The sequence below is a fragment of the Panthera pardus genome, unplaced genomic scaffold (assembly GCF_024362965.1).
Source record: "Panthera pardus isolate Hobbes unplaced genomic scaffold, ASM2436296v1 HiC_scaffold_12, whole genome shotgun sequence".
NCBI lineage: Eukaryota > Metazoa > Chordata > Mammalia > Carnivora > Felidae > Panthera > Panthera pardus.
In genome coordinates, this window is record NW_026526677.1 from 69,909,239 (window position 1) to 69,932,917 (window position 23,679).

A 23,679-nucleotide genomic window follows, 5' to 3' on the forward strand; every position below is an offset into this window, starting at 1 on the left:
AAACTAAAAATATCAACAGAACAGGTCAGTGAAAACAGGAGACAGTTCTTTGAAAAGATCAAAAAATTGATAAACCTTTAGCTAGGTTCATTAAAAGAGAGAGAGGACTCAAAAAAATAGAATTTGAACTGGGAGAGATAACAACCAACACCACCGAAATACAAAAGATTGTAAGAGAATATTGTGAAAAAGTATATGCTAACAAATGGGACAACCTAGAGGAAATGGATAAATTCCTAGAACATATAAGCTCCCAAAATTGAATCAAGAAGAAATAGAAAATTTGAACAGATCGATTACCAGCAATGAAATTGAATCACTAATCAAAAAACTCCCAGCAAACAAAAGTCCAGGACTAGATGCCGTCACAGGTGGATTCTACCAAACATTTAAAGAAGAGTTAATACCTATTCTTCTCAAACTATTCCAAAAAATAGAAGAGGAAGGAAAACTTCTTAATTCATTCTACGAAGCCAGCATTACTCTGATACCAAAACTAGATAAAGACACTACAAAAAAGAGAACTACAGGCCAATATCTCTATTGAACATAGATGCAAACATCCTCAACTAAATATTAGCAAACCAAACCCAATGATACTTTAAAAAATCATGCACCACAGGGGCACCTGGATGGCTCAGTCGGTTAAGTGTCTGACTTCAGTTCAGGTCATGATCTCACAGTTCGTGAGTTTGAGCCCCGCATCGGGCTCTGTGCTGACAGCTTAGAGCCTGGAGCCTGCTTTGAATTCTGTGTCTCCCTCTCTCTCTGTTCCAACCCCGCTCATGCTCTCTCTCTCCTTCAAAAATAAATAAAAACATTTAAAAAAATTAAAAAAAAAATCATGTACCACAATCCAGTGGGATTTTTTCCTGGGATGCAAGAGTGGTTCAGTGAGATTCATCATATCATTAAAAGAAGGGATAAAAAATATTTCAATAGATGCAGAAAAAGCATTTTCTAAAGTAGAAGATCCATTCATGATAAAAAAAAACCCTCAAAAAATAGGATTAGAGGGAACACTGCAACATAATAAAGGCCATATATGAAAAACCCACAGCTAACATTTCACTCAGTGGCAAAAAATGGAGAGCGTTTTCCCCCTAAGGTTAAGAACAAGATGGGGAAATCCACTCTTCCCGCTCATATTTAACAAGTACTGGAATGCCTATCCATAGTGATCAGAAAAGAAGAAGGAAGAAAAGGCATTCAAATTGGTAAGGAAGAAATAAAACTTTCACTATTTGCAGGCAACATGATACTATATATAAAAAACCTTAAAGACTCCACCTAAAAACTACCAGAACTGATAAATGAATTCAGTGAGGTTGTAGGGTACCAAATCAACATACAGAAATTCATGGTATTTTTATTTACTAATAGTGAAGCAACAGAAAGAAAAGATAGCAATCCCATTTACAGTTGCACCAAAGGTAATAAAATACCTAAGAATAAACTTAACCAAGGAGGTGAAAGACTTGTATTCTATAAAATAAAGAATACATATTTTTAGAAAACTATAAGACTTGTATTCTATAAAATATAGAATACATATTTTTAGAAAACTATAAAATGTTGATAAAAGATATTTAAGATGACACAAACAAATGGATGACACAAACTGATGCTCATGGGTCAGAAGAATAAATATTGTAACAGTGTCCTTACTACCCAAAGCAGTCTACAGATTTAATGCAATCCCTATCAAAATATCAACAACATTTTTCACAGAACTATAACAAATAGTCCTAAAATTTGCATGGAACCACAGAAGACCCCAAATAGCCAAAACAATCTTGAAAAAGCAAAGCAAAGCTGGAGGTGTCACAATTCCAGACTTCAAGTTATACTACAAAGCTGTAATAATCAAAATAGTATGGTACTGGCACAAAAATAGGCACATAGATCGTTGGAACAGAATAGGGAGCCCAGAAATAAGCCCATGTTTATATGGTCAATTAATGTTTGAGAAAGGAGGAAAGAATACACGATGGGAAAAAGCCTCTTCATAAATGGTGTTGAGAAAACTAACCAGCAACATGCAAAAGAATGAAACTAGACCACTGGTTTACACCATACACAAAGATAAATTTGAAAGGACCTAAATGTGAGACATGAAACCATAAAAATCCTAGAAGAGAGCACAGGCAGTAACTTCTCTGACATCGGACATAGCAACTTTTTCTAGATTTGTCTCCAAGGCAAGGGAAGAAAAAACAGAAACAAAACTGTGGCGACTACATCAAATAAAAAGCTTCTGTACAGCAAAGGCAATAATGAACAAAACTAAAAGCTTACAGAGCGAGAGAAGATATTTGCAAGTGACATATTTGATAAAGGGTTAGTATCCAAAATATATAAAGAACTTATATAACTCAACACCCAAAAAACAAATAATTCAATTAAAAAGTGGGCAGATGAGAGGCACCTGGGTGGCTCAGTTGGTTGAGTGTCCGACTCTTGGTTTCCACTCAGGTCATGATCTCAGGTTCATGGGATCAAGCCCTGCATCAGGCTCTGTGCTGACAGTGTGGAGCCTGCTTAGGATTCTTTCTCCCCCTCTCTTTCTGTCCCTTCCCCACTCGTGCTCTCTCTCAATATAAATAAATAAAGATTTTTTAAAAAGTGAGCAGACGACATAAACAGACATTTCTCCAGAGAAGACATCCAGATGGTCAACAGATACATGAAAAGATGCTCACATCACTGATCATCAGGGGAATGCAAATCAGAACCACAATGAGATATCACCTCACACTTGTCAGAATGGCTAAAATCAATAACACAAGAAACAAAAGGTGTTGGTGTTCTTATTTCTCCAAATAGGAACCCTCTTGCACTGTTGGTGGGAATGCAAACTGGCACAGCCACTTTGGAAAACAGTATGGAGATTCCTCAGAAAGTTAAAAAATGGAGCTACCCTACAATCTAGTAATCACAGTACTGAGTATTTGCCCCCCCAAAATGGAAAAACATTAATTTAAAGGCATACATGCACCCTTATGTGTATTGCAGCATTACTTACACTAGCCAAATTATGGGAGCAGCCCAAGTGTCCATCAACTGATGAGTGAATAGAGAAATGGTATATACATATAGTGGAATATTATTTAGCCACAAAAAGAATGCACTTTTGCCATTTGCAACAACATGAATGGAGCTAGAGTGTATAATTAATGCTAAGTACCCAGTCAGAAAAAGACGAATACTATATTATTTTACTCATATGTGGAATTTGGGAAACAAAAACAAATGATCAAAGGAAAAAAAAGAAAGAGAGACAAACCAAGAAGTAGAAACTTAACTAAGCAGAGAACAAACTGATGGTTACCATGGAGCAGGTGGGTTGCGGGCGTTGGGTGAAACACATGAAGGGTATTAAGAGTACACTTACCATGATGAGCACTGACTAATGTGCAGAATTGTGGAGTCACTATATTGTACACCTGAAACTAATATGACACTGGATGTTAACTATCCTGGAATTAAAAAAAAAAACTTAGTGGAAGAATTTGTATTAAAGAAATGGCTGTCAACATTTCTGAAGCATTCAGATTTTTAAAGCTTGTATTTCTAAAGGATAAGATTTTATGTAAATTTTGAAAAATCTTATTTTAAATGATAAGGTACTATCCAAAATGTATTTATATATTAACAAAGTCAAGTTGTTTTTTTTTTTTTGGTTTTTTTTTTTTTTTAAGGTGAAAAATTCTTCAGATTGTGCTCTTTTCTTTAGGTTTATTGTAGGGAAGGAAGAAATTCCCACACATTCTTACTCACCAGAAGCGGCATATGCAAAAGTGGAACAGAAGACAGAGAAACATGAGCAAAAGCCAAGAAGAATGAATGTAATTGCTCTAATCAGGAAACTTGTGGATTCAGTGTAAGTTCTTTATCTTGATACTTAGCACACTTTGTCACTGTTTTCTATGATATTTGTACCATGTCAAAGTGTTTTTGTTTTCTTTTCAGTAATGATGTGTTTTTTTTTGTTTTTTTTTTGTTTGTTTGTTTTTTTGCAAAAAACAATGCATAGAGTTTTATAAAAGGCACATAATAGCAAGTCAATGTTATTTATTATTTTTGTCTGGACTATAGACCATCATATGGTCTTTTTAATAGATTTATATGAACTTATAATAGTTTTCTATGTCTAACTAGGCAGAGTTGCAGGAGGCTGGAATGGGGAACTTCGGGAAACAGATTAATATGTGCTAATCAAATATGCTAAGTGTAGGAAGGAGAAAGAAAAGTTCTGGGAGAGATTCAAGAAGATATAGGTACAAGGAGCAAACCTTAAGTAAAGGGTTTTGTTTTTTTGTTTTTGCAAGAGTGGAAATGTTCAGGGCTTTAGAAATGGAATAAGATAACTTTATTTGTATATTATACAAATAAGTCTGAATTTCATACAAATATTTGTATTTCTAGTATAGATATTGAAGAAAATTAATTTAATGATTTAAAATTAGAACATTAGTTAATAAAAATAATCTTGGTAGTGATATTTGAGAGAGTATCGAATGAATAACCAATATAGAAAGTTAGACATCGGTTATAGGAAGCTGAAGTGGGAATCAGAAGACCTATGTTAGACTCTCATTTTACCCCTTGCTGGCTTTGTGACTTTGGGCAAGTGATTTAACCACTCTGGATCCTAAAGTGCTCATCTGTTAACTTGGGTTAACGATCTTTGTTAAGGAATGCTGTATGCATTAAATGAAATAACATGTGAGTGGCCTCACATACATGAGCACAGTGTAGGTACTCAGAATTTTTACTGAATTTAAAGAGTTTGTCTTCATTTTAGTATACACCACATACAGAAGGTAAGAGGCAAGGAAGGGATAACAGATGGCAGGAATAATTGTGGTAGTGAACTTTTTAAAAGAATTTTATGTATATCTTTTTTTCTTGTTTTGATTTTTTCATTATGATAAGTATACTCCTTAATCCCCCATTACCTGTTTCATCCATCCCCCCATTCCCGCATTCACCTCCCCTCTAGTAACCATCAGTTTGTTCTCTATAGTTAAGAGACTGTTTTTTGGTTTTTCTCTTTTTCCTTTTTTCCCCTTTGCTCATTTATTTTTTTGTTTCCTAAATTCCACATATGCGCAATATCATATGGCTAAATAATATTGCACTGTGTGTGTACACACACACGCACATACATACATACCGCCTCTTCTTTACCCATTCATCAGTGAACACTTGGGCCGCTCCCATAATTTGGCTACTGTAAATACCATTGCAGTAAACATGGAAGTGCATATATCCCTTTGAATTAGTATTTTTGTAATTTGGGGGTAAATATCCAGTGGTGTGATTGGTAGTGAACTTCTTAAGTAAGTTCAAAATAGTTATGAATCACCTAAGTGGAGAAAAGAGAGAGGGAATCCCTATTCATGGAAATCATGTTCACCAAGAATCAGAGGGAAGTGCAGAGAATGTATTATGTGGATGAATGATACCTTGGGTATCAGAGCTAATCAGGTCGTGTCAGAGTACCCACTGCTGTGAGAGCAGATGCAGGGTAATGCATAAGCAGAGCAGATAAGACAGGAGATGGGGAGTCCAGGTTTTGAGAAGTTTTAAGAACAGACTAAGGAAAGGTTAAATGACAGTATAGCTGTTATTAGAATTTAACTTCACTAGCAAAGAGAGTTTAACAATCTCTGTGTAGTTCCAGTAGCACTGGCTGAAGAATGTCTTTGAAGAGGACACTTAGAAGTATGAAGAGTGATGGTTTACATACGGCCACCCTTCTCTGCTTTACCTCTTTTAGGCTCCAGCTTTAAGCCCTCAACTTCACATGGCCAGACATGTCCCATCATTCTAGTGACATAAGGGCTACGGTCAGTAGGAACTACTGCTGTCATCCTTGTGTATGAAAGGCTGCCTGCATACTCCAGCTGTGGCTCAGAATTGGATTTCCCAAAAGGTTTTGCTAATCAATTTGCAAATGGAATTAGAGAGACCTTGAGCCAGAATATTACTCTACAAATTATTATCAACAAGAAAGTTAATGTAACCATGAAGATAATTAACTGCAGTCTGCAAGAGTTATAAAGACTACTCATTTTAGAACATGAATCCTTCAGAGGGAAAGGGGGAGAGCTAGACCCATGTTAGATATGTTACTTTTTTTTTTTTTTTTTTTTTTTTTTTTCAACGTTTATTTTTTTATTTTTGGGACAGAGAGAGACAGAGCATGAAGGGGGGAGGGACAGAGAGAGAGGGAGACACAGAATCGGAAACAGGCTCCAGGCTCTGAGCCATCAGCCCAGAGCCTGACGCGGGGCTCGAACTCACGGACCGTGAGATCGTGACCTGGCTGAAGTCGGACGCTTAACCGACTGCGCCACCCAGGCGCCCCTGTTACTTACTTTTTTAAGCCTCGAGTGAATGTATGTATACTCCTGGAGTCAGCATCTTCAGTGTCTTGAACAGTAGTCTTCCTTGCAGAAAGGTTTACTAAACACAAGAGGACCAAGTGGTTTGTAGTCAAATCACAAATAACCTACTTTTGAATTCCCACATGATCTATTTCTATATTTATTTTTAAAATTGAATTTTGAATTCTAATACTCTATCATGTTTCTTTTCCAGATGTTTTCTTTCAAATATAATTAAGTATACATTCCAGTAACCTGAGCACTTTCCATTATGATTTTTGCTCAAGTACTGACTTCATGGATGATTTATGACTGTTATGCTCTTCAGTAAGCAACTTAAAGCTTCCAAAAGATTTGGCAGAGTATAGAGATAATATATACATATTTTTCATACTTAGTCACAAATATTTACCAATGTTTTTTCTGTTCCACATTTAAGTATTTTGACTGCAGTCACAAATTTTATGCACTGTATCAAATGCTGAACTGCAAAGAAAAAAAAATCTGTTATATTTGCTTTTTTATGTCCCAAGAAACCAAAAGATGTATGCATTTAAATATAAGTAGGTAATATTTTCTCCTTTTTAGGTTACAGAGTTTTAAGCACATATACACACATACACATATATAAACACATAATTTGTTATTTGTGTTTTATTTCAGATGTAAGCATGGACCAAGGCATAGATGTTGCAAACACTATGAAGATAATTGCATCTCTTATTGCATTAAAGTAAGTATATGAAAGTATCACTTTATTCGCTGCAGGAAATATGTATAGAAATAACTTTATAATTAAAACATGATTTCAAAGTAAATGGAAAAATTGACAGTAATTGCTATCATGCTTTGCATTTGACTTGAAAAATAAGGAATTTGTGAAAATTAGGTAACAATTTAGCTTTTAGTATTCACTTACCAGATCCTTTGTTAAATAATTTTAAAATCCGCTTATTTAAAAATTAGTGTTAAAATTTCAAAGCAGAAGAGAAGCTGAAGCAACCATAGCAAAAAAAGACAGAAAAAGAAAGTTATTAAAATTTGTACTTTGTAATGTATTCGCATTAGAATACATTTTAGATCAAGGTCCCTGGAGTATGCTGTGTACTAGTGGGTGAGCAGTCTCATACATACACTGTGCACAAGCTGGTACGGTGGTATTTGGTGTTGGACTTGTAAAGTTGTTACGTTTTTTAACGCATGGATGTAACTGGAGCATGTCCACAGTTGCTCTATATGAAGGAAGTTAGCTCTATCCACTGGCATAAATTCTTCACTCCATAATATGTTAGTGTACTAGAGTGTCTCTCCTCGCCCATCCCCCATTCTGTGCCTGTCGTCCCCCCATCCTCCATTGCCACCAACTCTGGGACGGAAGTTATTTTAATTGCAGTTAGTCTGGCACAGGTGGCACCATCTGCTACAAGTTCTTTGGTTGTGGATGGGGCTCTCACAATCCTGATACTTCAAAAAGTTTATGTTCTTTCTTATAATGTCTTATCCCCACTCAGTTGATGATGAGAAGAGCAGAGTTGTACAGCATCCCCAACAGATAGCCTTCCGGGGGAGCCTCGGTGGCTCAGTAGGTTAGGTGTCTGTCTTCAGCTCAGGTCATGATCTCACAGTTCGGTTCGTGGGTTCAAGCCTTGCGTTGGGCTCTGTGTTGACGGCTTGGAACCTGGAGCCTGCTTTGGATTCTGAGTCTTTCTTTCTGTGCACCCTCCCTCCCCCCGCCTCAACAATAAATTTAAAAAGGTTAAATTTTTTTAAAATAATAATAATAATTAAAAAAAAAAAAGCCTCTCAGCAGTCATTCTGGGAGAGAGGGATTGTATCACATTAGTGCTTATGAACATGAGTGCCTGTGATCTAATTAATGTTGATGGTGGCATTTGCCCAAGCCAACACTTACCTTAGAGTCCCCAAGGATATGACCAGAGGTTAAAGCAGTAGAGTATTTTTTCACTTGTGCAGTGGTTTCTGATACACTGCTTCTAAATCTGATTTTCTGCCCCACTTTTAAAATGGGGAGGAGAGCAACGTTGCTGGCAGCCTCAGTCAGGGTCTGCCAGCTCCCAGACAGTCATTATTTCCTCCAACTGGATGTACTGCTAATTCAAGGGAAGACTTCAGGAGGGTAACTAAGAGAAATATTCTGATTAAATCAGATGTATTTGATAAAGTTTGGGAAGAGGGGAAGTGATATTAAAAAAAAATTATCTGTGGGGCGCCTGGGTGGCTCAGTCGGTTAAGCGTCCGACTTCAGCTCAGGTCACGATCTCGCGGTCCGTGAGTTTGAGCCCCGCGTCGGGCTCTGGGCTGATGGCTCAGAGCCTGGAGCCTGCTTCCAATTCTGTGTCTCCCTCTCTCTCTGCCCCTCTCCCGTTCATGCTCTGTCTCTCTCTGTCTCAAAAATAAATAAACGTTAAAAAAAAAATTCTCTGAGAATGTTACGGAGAATTACTGATGATTGAAGAAATCTAGTCATTGTATCAGCAAATGTGTACCAATACTATAAACTTGGCAATTTTCATATAAATTGGAGTAATATGTCTGTGAATGTAAAATTATTTGGAGACCTGTAGGTGAGGAATTTACACTATAAATATAGTAAATATATTTTGACAGTGTACCTCATTATTCCATCAGCTCAATTACACCACATGCTAAATCATATCCCTGAGGAAATATACAAATTACTTTCCCCTCAACTCACTATGCTCCATTCACATTTTTTGTTGGTTCCTCATACCTGCCAGTCTGTTTTGTCTTTGTGCTTTCTGTCCAAGCTATCTGAAATGTTTTCATCATGCCAGCTCCTCTTTTCTGTCTGTTTAAATGACACATCCTCCATCGCTTTCCCTTATCACCCAATTTAATATAGGCTGCCTGTTAATTTCCCTCCTAGAGTCTTGATTATTTCCTGCATAACACTTACACTAATCTGTAGTTATTTTGTTTGTTCACTGACTTATGTGCTCCTCCTTATGAGCATGAAACTTCATAAACATTCATAAACATGAATTTTTAAAATACTGTTCTTTTAGATAACGTTTGGTTTTGTGCTAATAAGAAGTTTTCAGTCTGTCAGTAAGAAGTGATGTTTAAATTTCATTTCCCTAAATACTGAAATGAAATTGACCAGCACTAGTCATCCTCTCTGTTCTTTTTTGCCCTATAAATAGTTGGAGGTAATATGGGAAAATGTTGGCAGCAAGTATGCCTTTGTAGTGCATTTGCTTTTTCAAGTTTTGCTTAGTGTACCTTAAATGCTACCGATTCTTAGAGATGTTTTGACCTGACACAGTTGAGCATAGAAATAAAAACCTAGGTATAATTTTTTTTTCTGGAAAATTCTTTTAGCCTGATCATTTAAAAAGTTGATACCAAAGGTCTAAAAATAAAGTTATTTTTTTCTGTCAAAAGAATTCCTACTTACACCAGTTATTAAGAAGAGTACACTATTGGGGCGCCTGGGTGGCTCAGTCAGTTAAGCAAGTGTCCGACTTCGGCTCAGGTCATGATTTTGTGATTCGTGAGTTTGAGTCCCGTGTGGGACTCTGTGATGACAGTTCAGAGTCTGGAGCCTGCTTCAGATTCTGTTTCCCTCTCTCTCTGCCCCTCCCCCACTCACACTCTGTCTATGTTTCTCAAAAATAAATAAACATAAAAAAAGAAAAAGAAAAGTACCCTGTTAAAATTTCCAAAACACATTGGTTTTGTAAACTATTTTTTTGGAATTTCATTGCTTTTGTTCCTAAAATTCAGTTTTGGTTTAGGAATCATAAGTCCTGGTTATTGTTAACAGAATGTCAGGAAATGGAAGTTTGTTGCATAGACAAGTTTGGCCAGTGCTTGTGAGACTTCCAAGGTTTTGAAAATCAAAGAAAGTGTAATCACTGAAAAATTTTACCCTTATTTTAAGGTAATTGTTTTAAAATTATTTGAGGTCTTAGGACTTAATTTTGAAAATGCTTTGATATAAACTTGTGTTATTTATTTATTTATTTATTTATTTATTTTTGAGTTCTGTTTTGATTCTAAACCAGTAAAATTTATATCTGTCGGACTTAAATATTTGGATGTAAATCAGAATTTTATCCCAATTTTCTCTAGGGTTTCATCAGAATGTTTAGCGTGGGATACTTGATCCAGTGCTGCCTCCGAATTCCCTCTGCATTTCGGCATCTGTTTACACAGCCATCCCGGCTATTTTCTCTCTTCTACAATAAAGAAAACTTCCAGCTCGGAGCTTTTCTGGGCTCTTTTGTTAGTATATACAAGGTAAGGCTTTCAGCAGAGGAGAGAAAAATGGGAAATAAATAACATGGCTATTATTAGAATGAGATACGGCCTTAACCCATTTATCATTTTTTAATGCTTCTTTCTGTTGTATTCATAAATGTTTTAATGTCTCCAAGTATATATGCAATATATATTGGGAATTGAGGTTGGAAAAATTTCTTTTAAAATGTTATTTAATATGCTTCAAAGTGTAGATATATTTGCATTTATATATAATATGAAAGATTTTCAAAGACTTACTTTTTTTTCAGTAATGTAGATACTGAAAAATTTTAACTGTTATATTTCTAACATCAAAAATTATATTAATATATCTGGTCTCTTTGTTTTTCTTGATCATACTTACTGCCTGGTTATTAATTTAAACTTATTTCAGACCCTTCTAGCTGATATCAACACTTGATAGAGCCAGTAAAGATTTTCTGTTGTGACTTATGTAAGAAATGACTTGTTATCCCTCTTTGATCTACTCACTATTCCTGCTACACTCTCTCAAATAACCATTGTTAACATTCTTCCACCGTTTCTGCATGTTCCTGTAAACATACCAGCACATGTATAAGCACACACCTAAACACATATGTAAGGATCATCCATGACATAGTACTCTGAAATTTTAAGTAATGGCCTTTTGTTTAATGGGGATCACTCATATATAAGTCATACTACTGACATTTTATTAAACATCTAAAATTTAGACTATAAACCTAAACGTAGTTTCCAAATGGTAAAATATCTTAACTAAGGTTGACTATATGCAAACACACACACATTGTTTTTAAAGTGAAAAAAAAAAAATAATAATAGTGCAGGGAAACTTGAATTCTGGAGTCATTTTGGGTAAGATGGTTATGTATCATTTTATGTAAAAGTTTATTTATATAAGGTACATATAGGGGAAGTATTTTTAAATGGAAAGGAGAACAGGAGTAACAAATGATAAGCTATAGTTAATTACTTGTTATGAAATATTACTAATATTGAAAATATTTTCAATAGTTTTGATTAGGAAACATTACTGTCTTTGAATATACAAGAGTTAAATAGGACAGAATATTTGTAACTTTATATGTTCATATTCTTTTTCATTTCTTATGTCATAGTGTTTATGTTTATTCTTAACATAAACCCTAAGTGTCGCATGTGGATTGTCTCCCAACATTTTTATCCCAAATTGGTTATTCTCCACCATCCAGCATATCTCAGAGCATGTTTCATTTGTTTGCTTTAATTTCTGTTACTATTTATTTGCCCAGGTAATACAAACTAATGGTATTAAACTATAGAAAAATACAACCGGGTCAGAAAATCCCTTATAAAAAAAATGGTACAGTGTGTTCCAAAGCCATATGGGATTTAAAATAAAATTGCCAATGCCATTAGCGTCTTTATAAGGATGTAATTGGGAGAAGGGCGGAGCAACAATTCATATTTCTTCAGTGTCTTCTCAGGGAATGGACTCTTTTTTCATTTTGTAATGTTCTTTATTTCTGGTAATATTCCTTGCTCTGAAGTCTACAACGTATGATATTAATATGGCTATTCCAGTTTTCCTTTGATTATATTTGATAGTACATTGTTTCTGTCCTTTTACTTTAGTCTTAACTGTGTCTTCAGTTTAAAGGTTGATTCTTTTAGATGACATGTAGTTGGTTCTTCCTTTTTTATCCAATTTGATAATCTCTATTAATTGGTATGTTTAAGCTATTTACATTTAATGTACTTTTTGATAATGGTATAGTTTAAATCTACCTCTTGCTAATTGTTTTGTATTTTTTCCATTGTTTTTTTCCTTTTTATTCCTCCTGGATTTTTAAAAAAAATTTATGTATTTAGTTGTTTTTTTTTTGTTTTTTGTATTTTTGTATTCTGTCTTCACTCTTGGCTTACTATTTATACCTCTTTTTTAACTTAGTGACTGCCTTAACATTTATAATAAGCATTTTAAATTCATCAGTTATTGTTTTCAAATATTATGCCACTTCATGTATAGTGTATGACTCTTAGAATATTATACCTCAAATTCCTCCTTCTCATCCTTTGTGGTATACATTTATCTTTTCATGTGTTATAAACCCCATGATCTATTGTTACCATTTTTGTTTTAGACCAGGAGTCAGAAAACGTTTTCTGTAATTGGCTAGATGATAACTGTTTCAAGCTTTGTGGCTGATATGGTTGGTCTCTGTCATAACTACTCTACTCTGCTGTTGTAGTGTGAAAGCAACCATAGACAATATATAAATAAAGGAGCATAGTTATGTTCTTTTTTTTAAAGTTTATTTATTTTTCAAAGAGAGAGAGAGCACAAGTGAGACAAGGGCAGAGAGAGGGAAGAGAAAGAGAATCCTAAGCAGGCTCTGCACTGTCAGCCCAAAGCCCAACATGGGGCTCGAACTCATGAGCTGTGAGCTCATGACCTGACCCAAAATCAAAAGTTGGACGTTTAACCGACTAAGCCACCCATAGCTATGTTCTAATAAAACTTTGTCACACTTCAATTAGAATTTCATTTGATTTTTACATGTCTCAAAATATTACAATTTTATTTTATCCATTGAGAAGTGTAAAAACATTCTTAGCTCATGAACCACATACAAACAGTTGGCAAGCCAGATTTGGCTAGTGGGCCATATTTTATGACCACTGCTTTAGATAGTTATTTTATTATTATATTATTATTATTATTATTAATTTTTGATAGAGAGACAGAGACAGAGCGCTAGCAGGAGAGGGGAAGAGAGAGATGAAGACACAGAATCTGAAGCAGGTTCCAGGCTCTGAACTGTCAGCACAGAGCCCGATGCAGGGCTCAAACTCATGAACCATGAAGTCATGACCTGAGCTGAAGTTGGATGCTTAAATGACTAAGCCACCCAAGCACCCCTTCTTTGATAGTTCTTTTAATAGTTCTTCTTTTGATAGTTTATTTGTATCGAAAGAAATGATATTTAAAAAAATGTCTTCTAAGTTTATCTTCATTTTGCCATCTTCAGAGCTCCTCATTTCTTTTTTCAGATCTAAATGATACTATATTCCTTCTGCCTGCAAAATTACCTTTTACCATTTATGAAAATTCATCACTTACAAAGCTACTATGTGGGTCTCAGTATTTATCTACTGGAAAAAGTCTTTATTTCACCATTATATTGAAAAATACTTTATCTGAGTTTGGAATTCTGGCTTAGAGTTATAGTGTATTTGATTTTTCTTCTTGTTACAGTGGGAGTGATTCTACATCTAGGCAAAGGAAAATTTATGCCTTCATTTTGGAAAATAATTACAATAAAAATATTATGTATATTTTTTTTAAAGTTTGTTAAATTTATTTTGATACAGAGAGAGTACACAAGCAGGGTAGGGACAGAGACAGAGGAGAGAGACAGAGAGAGAATACCAAGCAGGCTTTGCACTGTCAGCACAGAACCCTGTGTGGGTCGTGATCTCACGAACCGTGAGATCATGAACTGAGCCAAAATCAAGAGTCAGATGCTTCACTGACTGAACCACCCAGGCGCCCTGACAATAAAAATATTATGTATAATTTCTTAATAGAGTCTATCCAGAACAATAACTTTATAACAGGTTATTGTTGATAGTTTTCCAACTCATATATTTAAAATAGTTTGATTTAGATCACCAATTTGCCATCAAGGTCTGCTAGTGACTCACTCATTATAGATGTTACATGCATGTTTTCTAGAAATGAAACAACTGAAGTCACTGCATTTTCTTCTTGATGTAGGGTACTAGTTGCTTCCTGCGCTGGGTCAGAAACCTGGATGATGAATTGCATGCTATTATAGCTGGTAAGGCAATGATAACACAAGAGTTACTGCTGTTGCATCAATCCGTGGTAGGAATGACTCAGAAATAGTTTCCAAATTCATCTGATTTCTGTATAACTCTTTTTCTCCATAATAGAATCCCTACTGAGGAACCAGTCCACACATTTTGTATTCGCCAAGTTTAACATACTCAGGCATTCTTGCCATCTGATGTTTTGAAATGGCAATATAATGACTTGGGTATCTGGCCTGCTACAGGCCTGGGATCCTAGGGAATGTGTTATAAAAGAACATAAAACTCAAAAAATTTGGTGACTAATGGAAGCACAGTTATATTGCTTGAAGCATTCTGGTTTTGCCACTGGCAAGTGACATATATTTTAATCATATATATTTTTATTTTTAAAGAACTTAATTAGTTTCATAAAAATAAGAACTCAAGATTAACATTTTCTGCAAGTACAGCATACATGCTACTTAAGTAAAATTGACAGTTTACAGATATTTATTAGTGATATTCCTGCTACCAGTATTCCTGGTCTCCCTCTGCCTTTGTTTCCCATTTAAGGAACAAAGGCAGTACTATGGAGAGAAGTTTGATGATATCACTAAAAGTAATTTGAGCTGTTAGAAGAATTGATTAATAAATATTTTCACTTAAAATGAGAAATGGTATCAATAGCCTTTAAAAATTATTTTTGAAAATCATTATATTTGTTAAGACTACTGTTTTTAAAGTTATATTTAGAATATAAAGTGTCTTTGTAATATATATGTCAAAACTGTGTGTTCCTAACTCTGAAAGTCAATTTCATAATTTAAAAATGTGTGATATCCACAAATTCACCTCATTTTAATGTCATCACATATATTACTGTCCTTATTTTTGTATAACAAAGGGCAGTGCTACAAATCGATTGTGTCTTACTTAAGTGAGTGAACATTTCTGAATGACTTAATAACAAAGAAATACTTTGAGATTTGATCAGTTTTGCTTTATTTGTTGTTTCAGGCTTTTTGGCAGGAGTATCAATGATGTTTTATAAAAGTACAACAATTTCCATGTATTTAGCTTCCAAGTTGGTAGAGGTAAGCAAACATCTTGATGCGTGCACAGCTCTAAAGGATGTAGAGCCTTCCATATCCCAGTTACAAGGGCTAGTCAATCCTATAAAAGTACTGACAAAGTCAGTTCTCCTGTTTCTTCTTCTTTCTTTATGTGTGTTATTTTCAAATATACACAAGTGTAGAAAGAATAAAGTAACTAACTCTTGTGTACCTATCATACAGTTTCAACAGTTAACATGTGACCAGTTTATTCCACCTGTACTGTCCCAACCCCACAAGTACTGAATTAATTTAAAGCAAATCCCAGACAACATATCACTTCTTCCATAAATAACTCAAGGTAAAGACTCCTTAAAGACTATGGCTAAAAGGATAAAGACTCCTTAAAAACAAATCAACACTACTACCAAAGTACAATCAAAATACTATTGTCACACATTTAAAAAACCTAGTATTTAATATTATCATATATCCAATTAGAGCTGATATTCTCATATCTCACAGATATCTTCTGCAATCTCTTTGTTTTAATTGGGATCCAAAGTCTCTTTTAGTTTTTAATAGCTGCCTCCTCCCCCTAACTCCCTTTCTTTTTTTCCTTGCCATTTATTTGTTGAAGATCTATGTTATTAGTTCTGGGAAATTTCCCACATTTTGGATTTTGCTAATTATATCCTTACTGGTGATACTAATATGTTTCTTTAACCCAAGTGTTTCCTATGAACTGTTTGTTAGATATAGAGGTTTAAGCAATTCAGTTTCAATTTTTAGGGGGTGGAGGGGACAGAAATACTTCACGTTTACTATGTGTATGAATTCCTATTGCATCACATTAGGAAGCACATTAGTTGTGTCTCTTTTTGTGATGCTAAGATTGATCAGTGGGCTCTATTAATACAACTAACATAAAGCTCCCCATTAGGCTTTCACTTAATTGTTGTAGCACCCATTATTAATCATTACCAGGGTTTATTATTTCATTGAGAGTTGCAAAATGATATTATAACATTATTGTTTCTTCTAATTATTTACTTGTGCAGATTTTTTAAAATCTTTTTTTAATGTTTATTTTTGAGAGAGAGAGAGTCAGAGCATGAGCAGGGGAGGGGCAGAGAGGGAGACACAGAATCTGAAGCAGGCTCCAGGCTCTGAGCTGTCAGCACAGAACCTGATGCAGGGCTCGAACTCACAAACCATGACATCATGACCTAAGCTGAAGTTGGATGCTTAACCAACTGAGCCATCCAGGTGCCCCATGAGTTCTTTTAAAAAAAAACTTTTCCCTTTTCGACTGTTTGGTTACTCTGAAATAGTTTGATTTGTTCACAAAGTCATAATAAAATGCTTGACTACTTCCCTTTACTTACCAGTGTTCAGAAAGAATTGGCCTCTAGCATTCTGCAAAACTGACTTATTTATGAGTCTTTATTTTCAAATGTCATTATGAAGATGTAAATTTTAGAATATTTGGTCTTGTTTCAACCCAGGAATTACACTATCTTTGACCATGAGAGCCTCTTCAAGTTGACTTCTGTTTCTTTTTTATATAATGCCAATATCTCTGATAACTTTCTTGCTTTGTGATAAAATGAAATGGTCCAGGCTCATTTTGGACATTTCCTCCCCTAGAAACAGAATCAGTCTTTTCTCCAATGACCCCTATTCTTTTGGTGGGAAATGGTATTTAGAGACTTCAATTTGGGTACTTGGGTACTTCTTGCTTCTAGGGTAGTTATTATTTTTTGGCCTTCCCAGTAAAAAGAGCTAGAGAATACTTTTTTCCCCCTTTCTTTTTAGAGAAAGAGAAAATAATGAGCATATTGATATTTCCAATTCAAAGTTAAGATTATAGATTTATTTGACTTCATTTTAGAAAAAATTTATCTCTTGGCACGAAAACAGACACTTAGGTCAATGGAACAGAATAGAGAACCCAGAAATGGACCCACAAACGTATGGCCAACTAATCTTTGACAAAGCAGGAAAGAATATTCAATGGAATAAAGACAGTCTCTTCAGCAAGTGGTGCTGGGAAGACTGGACAGCAACATGCAGGGAAAACTGGACCACTTTCTTACACCATGCACAAAAATAAACTCAAAATGGATGAAAGACCTAAATGCAAGGCAGGAAGCGAAACCATCAAAATCCTCAAGGAGAAAGCAGGCAAAAACCTCTTTGATCTTAGCCGCAGCAACTTCTTACTCAACACATCTCTGGAGGCGAGGGAAGCCAAAGCAAAAATGAACTATTGGGAACTCATCAAAATAAAAAGCTTCTGCACAGCAAAGGAAACAATCAGCAAAACTAAAAGCCAACTGATGGAATGGGAGAAGATATTTGCAAATAACATATCAGATAAAGGGTTAGTATCCAAAATCTATAAAGAACTTATCAGACTCAACACCCAAAAAATAAATAATCCAGTGAAGAAATGGGCACAAGACATGAATAGACACTTCTCCAAAGAAGACATCCAGATGGCCAGCCGACACATGAAAAAATGCTCAACATCACTCATCATTAGGGAAATACAAATCAAAGCCACAGTGAGATATCATCTCACTCCTGTCAGAATGGCTAACATTAACAACTCAGGCAACAACAGATGTTGGCGAGGATGTGGAGAAAGTTGCATTGTTGGTGGGAATGCAAGCTGGTGCAGCCACTCTGGAAAACAGTATGGAGGTTCTTCAAAAAACTAAAAATAGAACTACCCTATGACCCAGCAGTTGCACTACTAGGTATTTATCCAAGGGTTACAGGTATGCTGTTTAGAAGGGACACATGCACCCCCATGTTTATAGCAGCACTATCAACAATAGCCAAAGTACGGAAAGAGCCCAAATGTCCATCAATGGATGAATGGATAAAGAAGGTGTGGCATATATATACAATGGAGTATTACTCGGCAATCAAAAAGAATGAAATCTTGCCATTTGCAACTGTGTGCATGGAACTAGGGGGTATTATGCTAAGTGGAATTAGAGAAAGACAAATATCATATGACTTCACTCATATGAGGACTTTAAGATACAAAACAGATGAACATAAGGGAAGGGAAACAAAAAGAATATAAAAACAGGGAGGGAGATAAAACATAAGAGACTCTTAAATATGGAGAACAAACAGAGGGTTACTGGGGAGGTTGTAGGAGGGGGGATGGGCTAAATGGGTAAGGGGCATTAAGGAATCTACTCCTGAAATCATTGTTGCACTATATGCTAAATAATTTGGATGTAAATTAAAAAAATAAAACTAAAAAAATAAAAATAAATAAAAATTTTAAAAAAGAAGAAAAATTTTATCTCACTGAAAATCTGTGGCCCTAATGATATTAAGAGGATTACATACTTGCTTTATTCAGGTGTGTCTGTGTCTATGTGTGTGTGTAGGGGAGAGAGAGAGAGAGAGAGAGAGAGAGAGAGAGAGAGAATATGTGAGTTTGATATTTTTCTCAGTGCAATTGGAAGTCATTGGAGAGTTTTAAGTGTGGAAGTAGCATGATTTAATTCACATTTTAAGAAGAAGAAAACATTCTGGCTATTATATAAAGAATGGAATAGAGGCAAGACTGGAAGCTGGGAGAACAATTAGTCTCAGACAGATGATGGCTTGTGCCAGTATAGTAGCAGTAGGGATGGAGAGAAATACACAGACTTCGTATATGTTTAGGAGGTAAGGGTGACAAGATTTGCTAATGGAGAGGAAAAGGAGTGTCAGAAAAAGAAAATATCCCTTAGCTAGCAAAAATACATTCTTTGACACAGGGAGAATCCAATATTGAGATCTGGTTTGTAAAACCTGTATTTTATAGCTGCTTCCCTACATGGCTAGAGTTTTTTAAGCCAAGCAATGACATAGCTCTTTTTTAACTTATTTTTAAATTTTTAAAATTTTTATTTTATTTTATTTTTATTTTAGTTTTGTTTTTATTTTTGAGAGAGAGTGCACATGAACAAGGAAGGGGCAGAGGGAGCGGGAAAGAGAGAATCTTGAGCAGGCTCCATGCTGGGCTTGATGTCAGGACTGTCAGATCATGCCCTAAGCCAATATCAAGAGTCAGGTGCTTAACCAACTGAGCCACATAGGCACCTTGGCATAGCTCTTTTCTTATATCAACAGACCATGTTTGATCTTGGCAGAAGAAACTAGATATAAAATGTACTGATAAGAATTTATTTTTAATTTAGGAAATTACAAATGTAAGCTTACTAATAGGTCCTTTGTGGAATTAATGACTGTGGTGTAATAGGCAGTCATTTTCCTATGATTGAAGTTAATTTTATATTAAAATTCTGCATTACTATATAATGAATATTAAATAAAAATCAGCTGACTAGATAACTTTTATCTTGGAAATAATTATTTCCAAGATGTATATATTGAATATCTATTATGTTCCCACTACTGTATGAAGTGCTGGTAAGCATATAGAACTATGGGATATGGTTCCCACCCTTCATTAACTTAGAATCTGGTTCAATAGATAAGGTTTATTATAAGAAATTAGGAACACAATTGTTACATATTTCAGGAGATACCTGTGTTATATAATGTTTCTGTGATGCTATTCTACCACATCTGAATTTCATTTTTGTCAACATGAATACACTACAGTATACCTGTACCTGGTAATATACTGTATAGTATATTCAAAATAGTGGTGCATGTATATCTTCCTTTCTAAGTAGAGTGTAGCTTTTTGTACATATATATCTTCCAGATTGGGGAAAAATTATTTCATGTTCTTTAGTTCATGAACCACCCATGTCTTCTTGAACTTTTCTCCACCTGATTGTAACATCATTCTCTCTTGGTTCTTTCCTCTTTTCTTACTAGTTCTACTTGAGCTTTCCCATGTTTCAGAGAAACTATTGCCGTGAATAATTACATCTTCTATCCATATAAATTAGCTGGGCCTTCCCCATATGTATTGTGTACTTTCACCCAGTTCATTACCCCTGTTTTTTCTGCTTTTTCTCTCTTATCTCATTGTTAATCCTAGGCCTCTTAGGAGGCAGCACTGTTGGAAGTGTGGTCAGTAGACTAGTGCCAGTCTATGACCTGTTTATTACTAGTTCATAGTAAGCATAGAAATAGAGAGTAAGCATTTGGAAACTTCTGTAGCAACTTGACAGAGTAATTTATTTTTTTAATACAAAAGTGAAATTTTGGTTCACTTTGTGTTTTTAAAATTTAGTTTTTAGTAATTTATTTTTATTGTATTATAAAAGTATCAAGCTATGGCAATTGGAAAAAAATTTTTTTGAAGTGTTGCTTCACTGCAGGTGGTTTGAGAAGCACTATTCAAATGTAGTCATTTCTGAAATTCTCCTTGTTCCTTTGTCCTAGGCAGAGCAGTTTGTTCTCTCCTTGGTGGGGGGAGGGCAAAAATGCATACACACATACTAAACATATATATAGTTAAATGTCTAAGTGCATTAGCTATTTCTCTTATGCACTAACTTAGATGTTATTGTATTCATTTTTAAATTTCTAGCTCCTAGCATAGTGTTAACAGCATTAGTTAACAGCATTAAATGTTGAACCAATGAATGAATGAATAAATGAGTGAATGACTAGATCTAGCAGGGAAGGGAGACCTGAGGATTATACAAAAAGCATTGAAGGGTGCCTGGGTGGCTCAGTCAGTGGGGCGTCCAACTCTTGATTTTGGCTCAGGTCCTGATATCACAGTTTGTGAGATCGAGCCCCATGTCGGGCTCTGTGCTGACGGCACAGACCCTGCTTGGGATTATCTGTCTTTCCCCTCCCCTACTTGTGTGCACTCTATCTCAGAATAAGATAAACTTCTTAGAATAAGGTAAACTTCAAACAAACAAACAAACAAACAAACAAACAAACATTGAGGTATAAATGATATAAAAGAAGTAGAAATACAATGTTACTCTATTTCACAGAAAAGCATTATTACTGGTATCTCGGTTTGGGGTGAGGGAATGAGGGAAGGAAAAGGCTGACACTTAACTAATGTCATGGAAGATGCAACCTGTAATTTGAGCTCAGAAAGGATTATTAGGTTTGGAAGGTAGACAAAATAGTTGTAGATAGCAAGTGAGTCTGTTGCTCCACTCTATTGTTAATGCTATTTAAAGTTGTGGGGTTTTTTTCTAAATCTTACATTATGTTGTTCTACAGACAATGTATTTCAAAGGCATTGAAGCAGGAAAGGTTCCCTATTTTCCCCATGCAGATACTATCATCTATTCCATCTCTACAGCAATTTGCTTCCAGGCAGTAAGTATAGCTTTTTGATATGAGAAATGAATTATTTCTTTACATTAAATCAATGGGGGGTGGGGGTGGGGGTGAGCAATAAAGACCTGGGAAAAATTTCTATGGATTAGATTTTAGTGTTTATTTTTATTTTTTTACCAAGATAGCTTGCAAGTTTCAAATCAGTAAACATGCTAACTTAATGGGCTAGATCATTTTTAAAATTTTCTGAACACAATAATTTTTAGGTTTAAATTGAGTGCAATTTATAGGCAAATTATTACACTAGTACCTTGGCTAGAATGCCTATTTTAGTTATACTTCTACTAGAAGACAGATACCATGAGCATAAATAAGAATAATTGCATTTCCCCCATATTACTCAGGCAGCGTGGATAGAGGTAGGATCTAGTCTATTAGAAGCATTGTTCAATTTCTTTAAATTATGTAATCATCATTATTGATGCTAGTGGTTTTAGGACTGTTGCAAAATTTGGGGGCACAACTTTTATTTTCACTTTTTCAGAGTAATGCTGCCAAGTTTATACACTTATTATAACTAAGGAAGTACCAGCTATCTAATGAATATTCAGTAAATGCTTTCCTGATAATAATGACTTAATTATTATTTCATAAGCAATATTCTTGATAGTTGTCAAGTTAAACATAAGTACATATTTTCGTTATTATCATCACTGTTGTTTTTAAAATACAGTGAGCAATAAAAATAAAAAAGTGCTCTGTTGCCTAATATGACTAATTATATTTGCTCTTTACTGAAGAAGTCTCAAATTGAATACTCTAATCTTAGGCTGTGATGGAAGTTCAGACTTTGCGACCATCTTACTGGAAGTTTCTTTTAAGACTCACCAAGGGCAAGTAAGTGACTGAGATGTTGTACCTGACCATAGAAAAAAAAGCATTTTCCCCCTAAAAAGATTTTGAATCTTTTCATCTTTTTGAGGGAATATTCTTTCAGTGATAAAGTAAACATCTACATATAAATCAAATATGTCCAACTTAATATGTATAACATGGGGTATTCTTTTGGTAATATTATTTTGACTTTTCTTTTCCCTGTATTATTTTAGATATTTTAAATGTTGTGGGAAAATACTGTATTGATTTGAAAATTGCAAATTAGTTGCTACATAACACACTTAAGTCTCACTTTTATAATCTTTGATCTCTTCTTTTTGATTAGAAATACTCAGCAGATTCATTAGAAATCATTCCTAAATAATCGAATGATTTCCAATGGGGGAAAAATAATCATATTATTTTGCTTGATTCTGTAAGCATACTTTTCCTTGGCCTTTATTATCATGTTCTTTATTGTTTTAGTTAGCATTTTCTGATCTTGATCTAGTTCTTTGGGAGGCAGCTTGACCTACTAGAGAGACCATGGACTCTGTTGACTCTGGCTCTGATAACTTTAGCTGTGTTATTGGTGGAAAGTTTTTTTACCTCATGAGCCTCAGTTTCTCACTCTCTACTATGAAACAGTAATACATTCTTTGTATGGTTGTGTAATAGCACTTAATAAATTGTAGCTGTTATTATTATCATTCGTAGTTTTAATAGCCAGCAGTTGTATAGTATTGTACTGTGTTCCAGACATACACATACAACATGTGTACACATGCATATGTGTTTAATCCTTAAAATAGCTCTAGGAGATGAGTACTATTAGTATCCTGGTTTTACATTTGAGTCAACTGAGGTGCACAGAGAGGTCAGCTAGCTCGCCAGAGTCACACAGCTAGCAAATAAAAGAGCTGTGGGCTGTGAGCCAGGCAGTCTGGCTTTAGCATTCTTCCTCTTAGCCATGAGACTGCATCCTTTATATTATTATTATTAATCATTTATTTCTTTGTCATTTA

At 34.9% G+C, this 23,679-nt stretch overlaps 1 protein-coding gene across 5 annotated transcripts in view; it reads left to right on the top strand.

Moving 5' to 3' along the window:
• The window catches only part of TMEM135 (transmembrane protein 135), a 320,877-nt gene that overhangs the window by 229,332 nt on the left and 67,866 nt on the right, over positions 1–23,679 (top strand). For all 5 annotated transcript variants that reach the window (XM_053900175.1, XM_019450042.2, XM_053900176.1 and 2 more), the window contains 7 exons: positions 3,737–3,883; positions 7,059–7,128; positions 10,512–10,679; positions 14,446–14,509; positions 15,501–15,577; positions 21,719–21,817; positions 22,608–22,675. In XM_053900175.1, the coding sequence (XP_053756150.1) occupies positions 3,737–3,883; positions 7,059–7,128; positions 10,512–10,679; positions 14,446–14,509; positions 15,501–15,577; positions 21,719–21,817; positions 22,608–22,675 (693 nt within the window). The remainder of the gene's footprint in view (positions 1–3,736; positions 3,884–7,058; positions 7,129–10,511; positions 10,680–14,445; positions 14,510–15,500; positions 15,578–21,718; positions 21,818–22,607; positions 22,676–23,679) is intronic.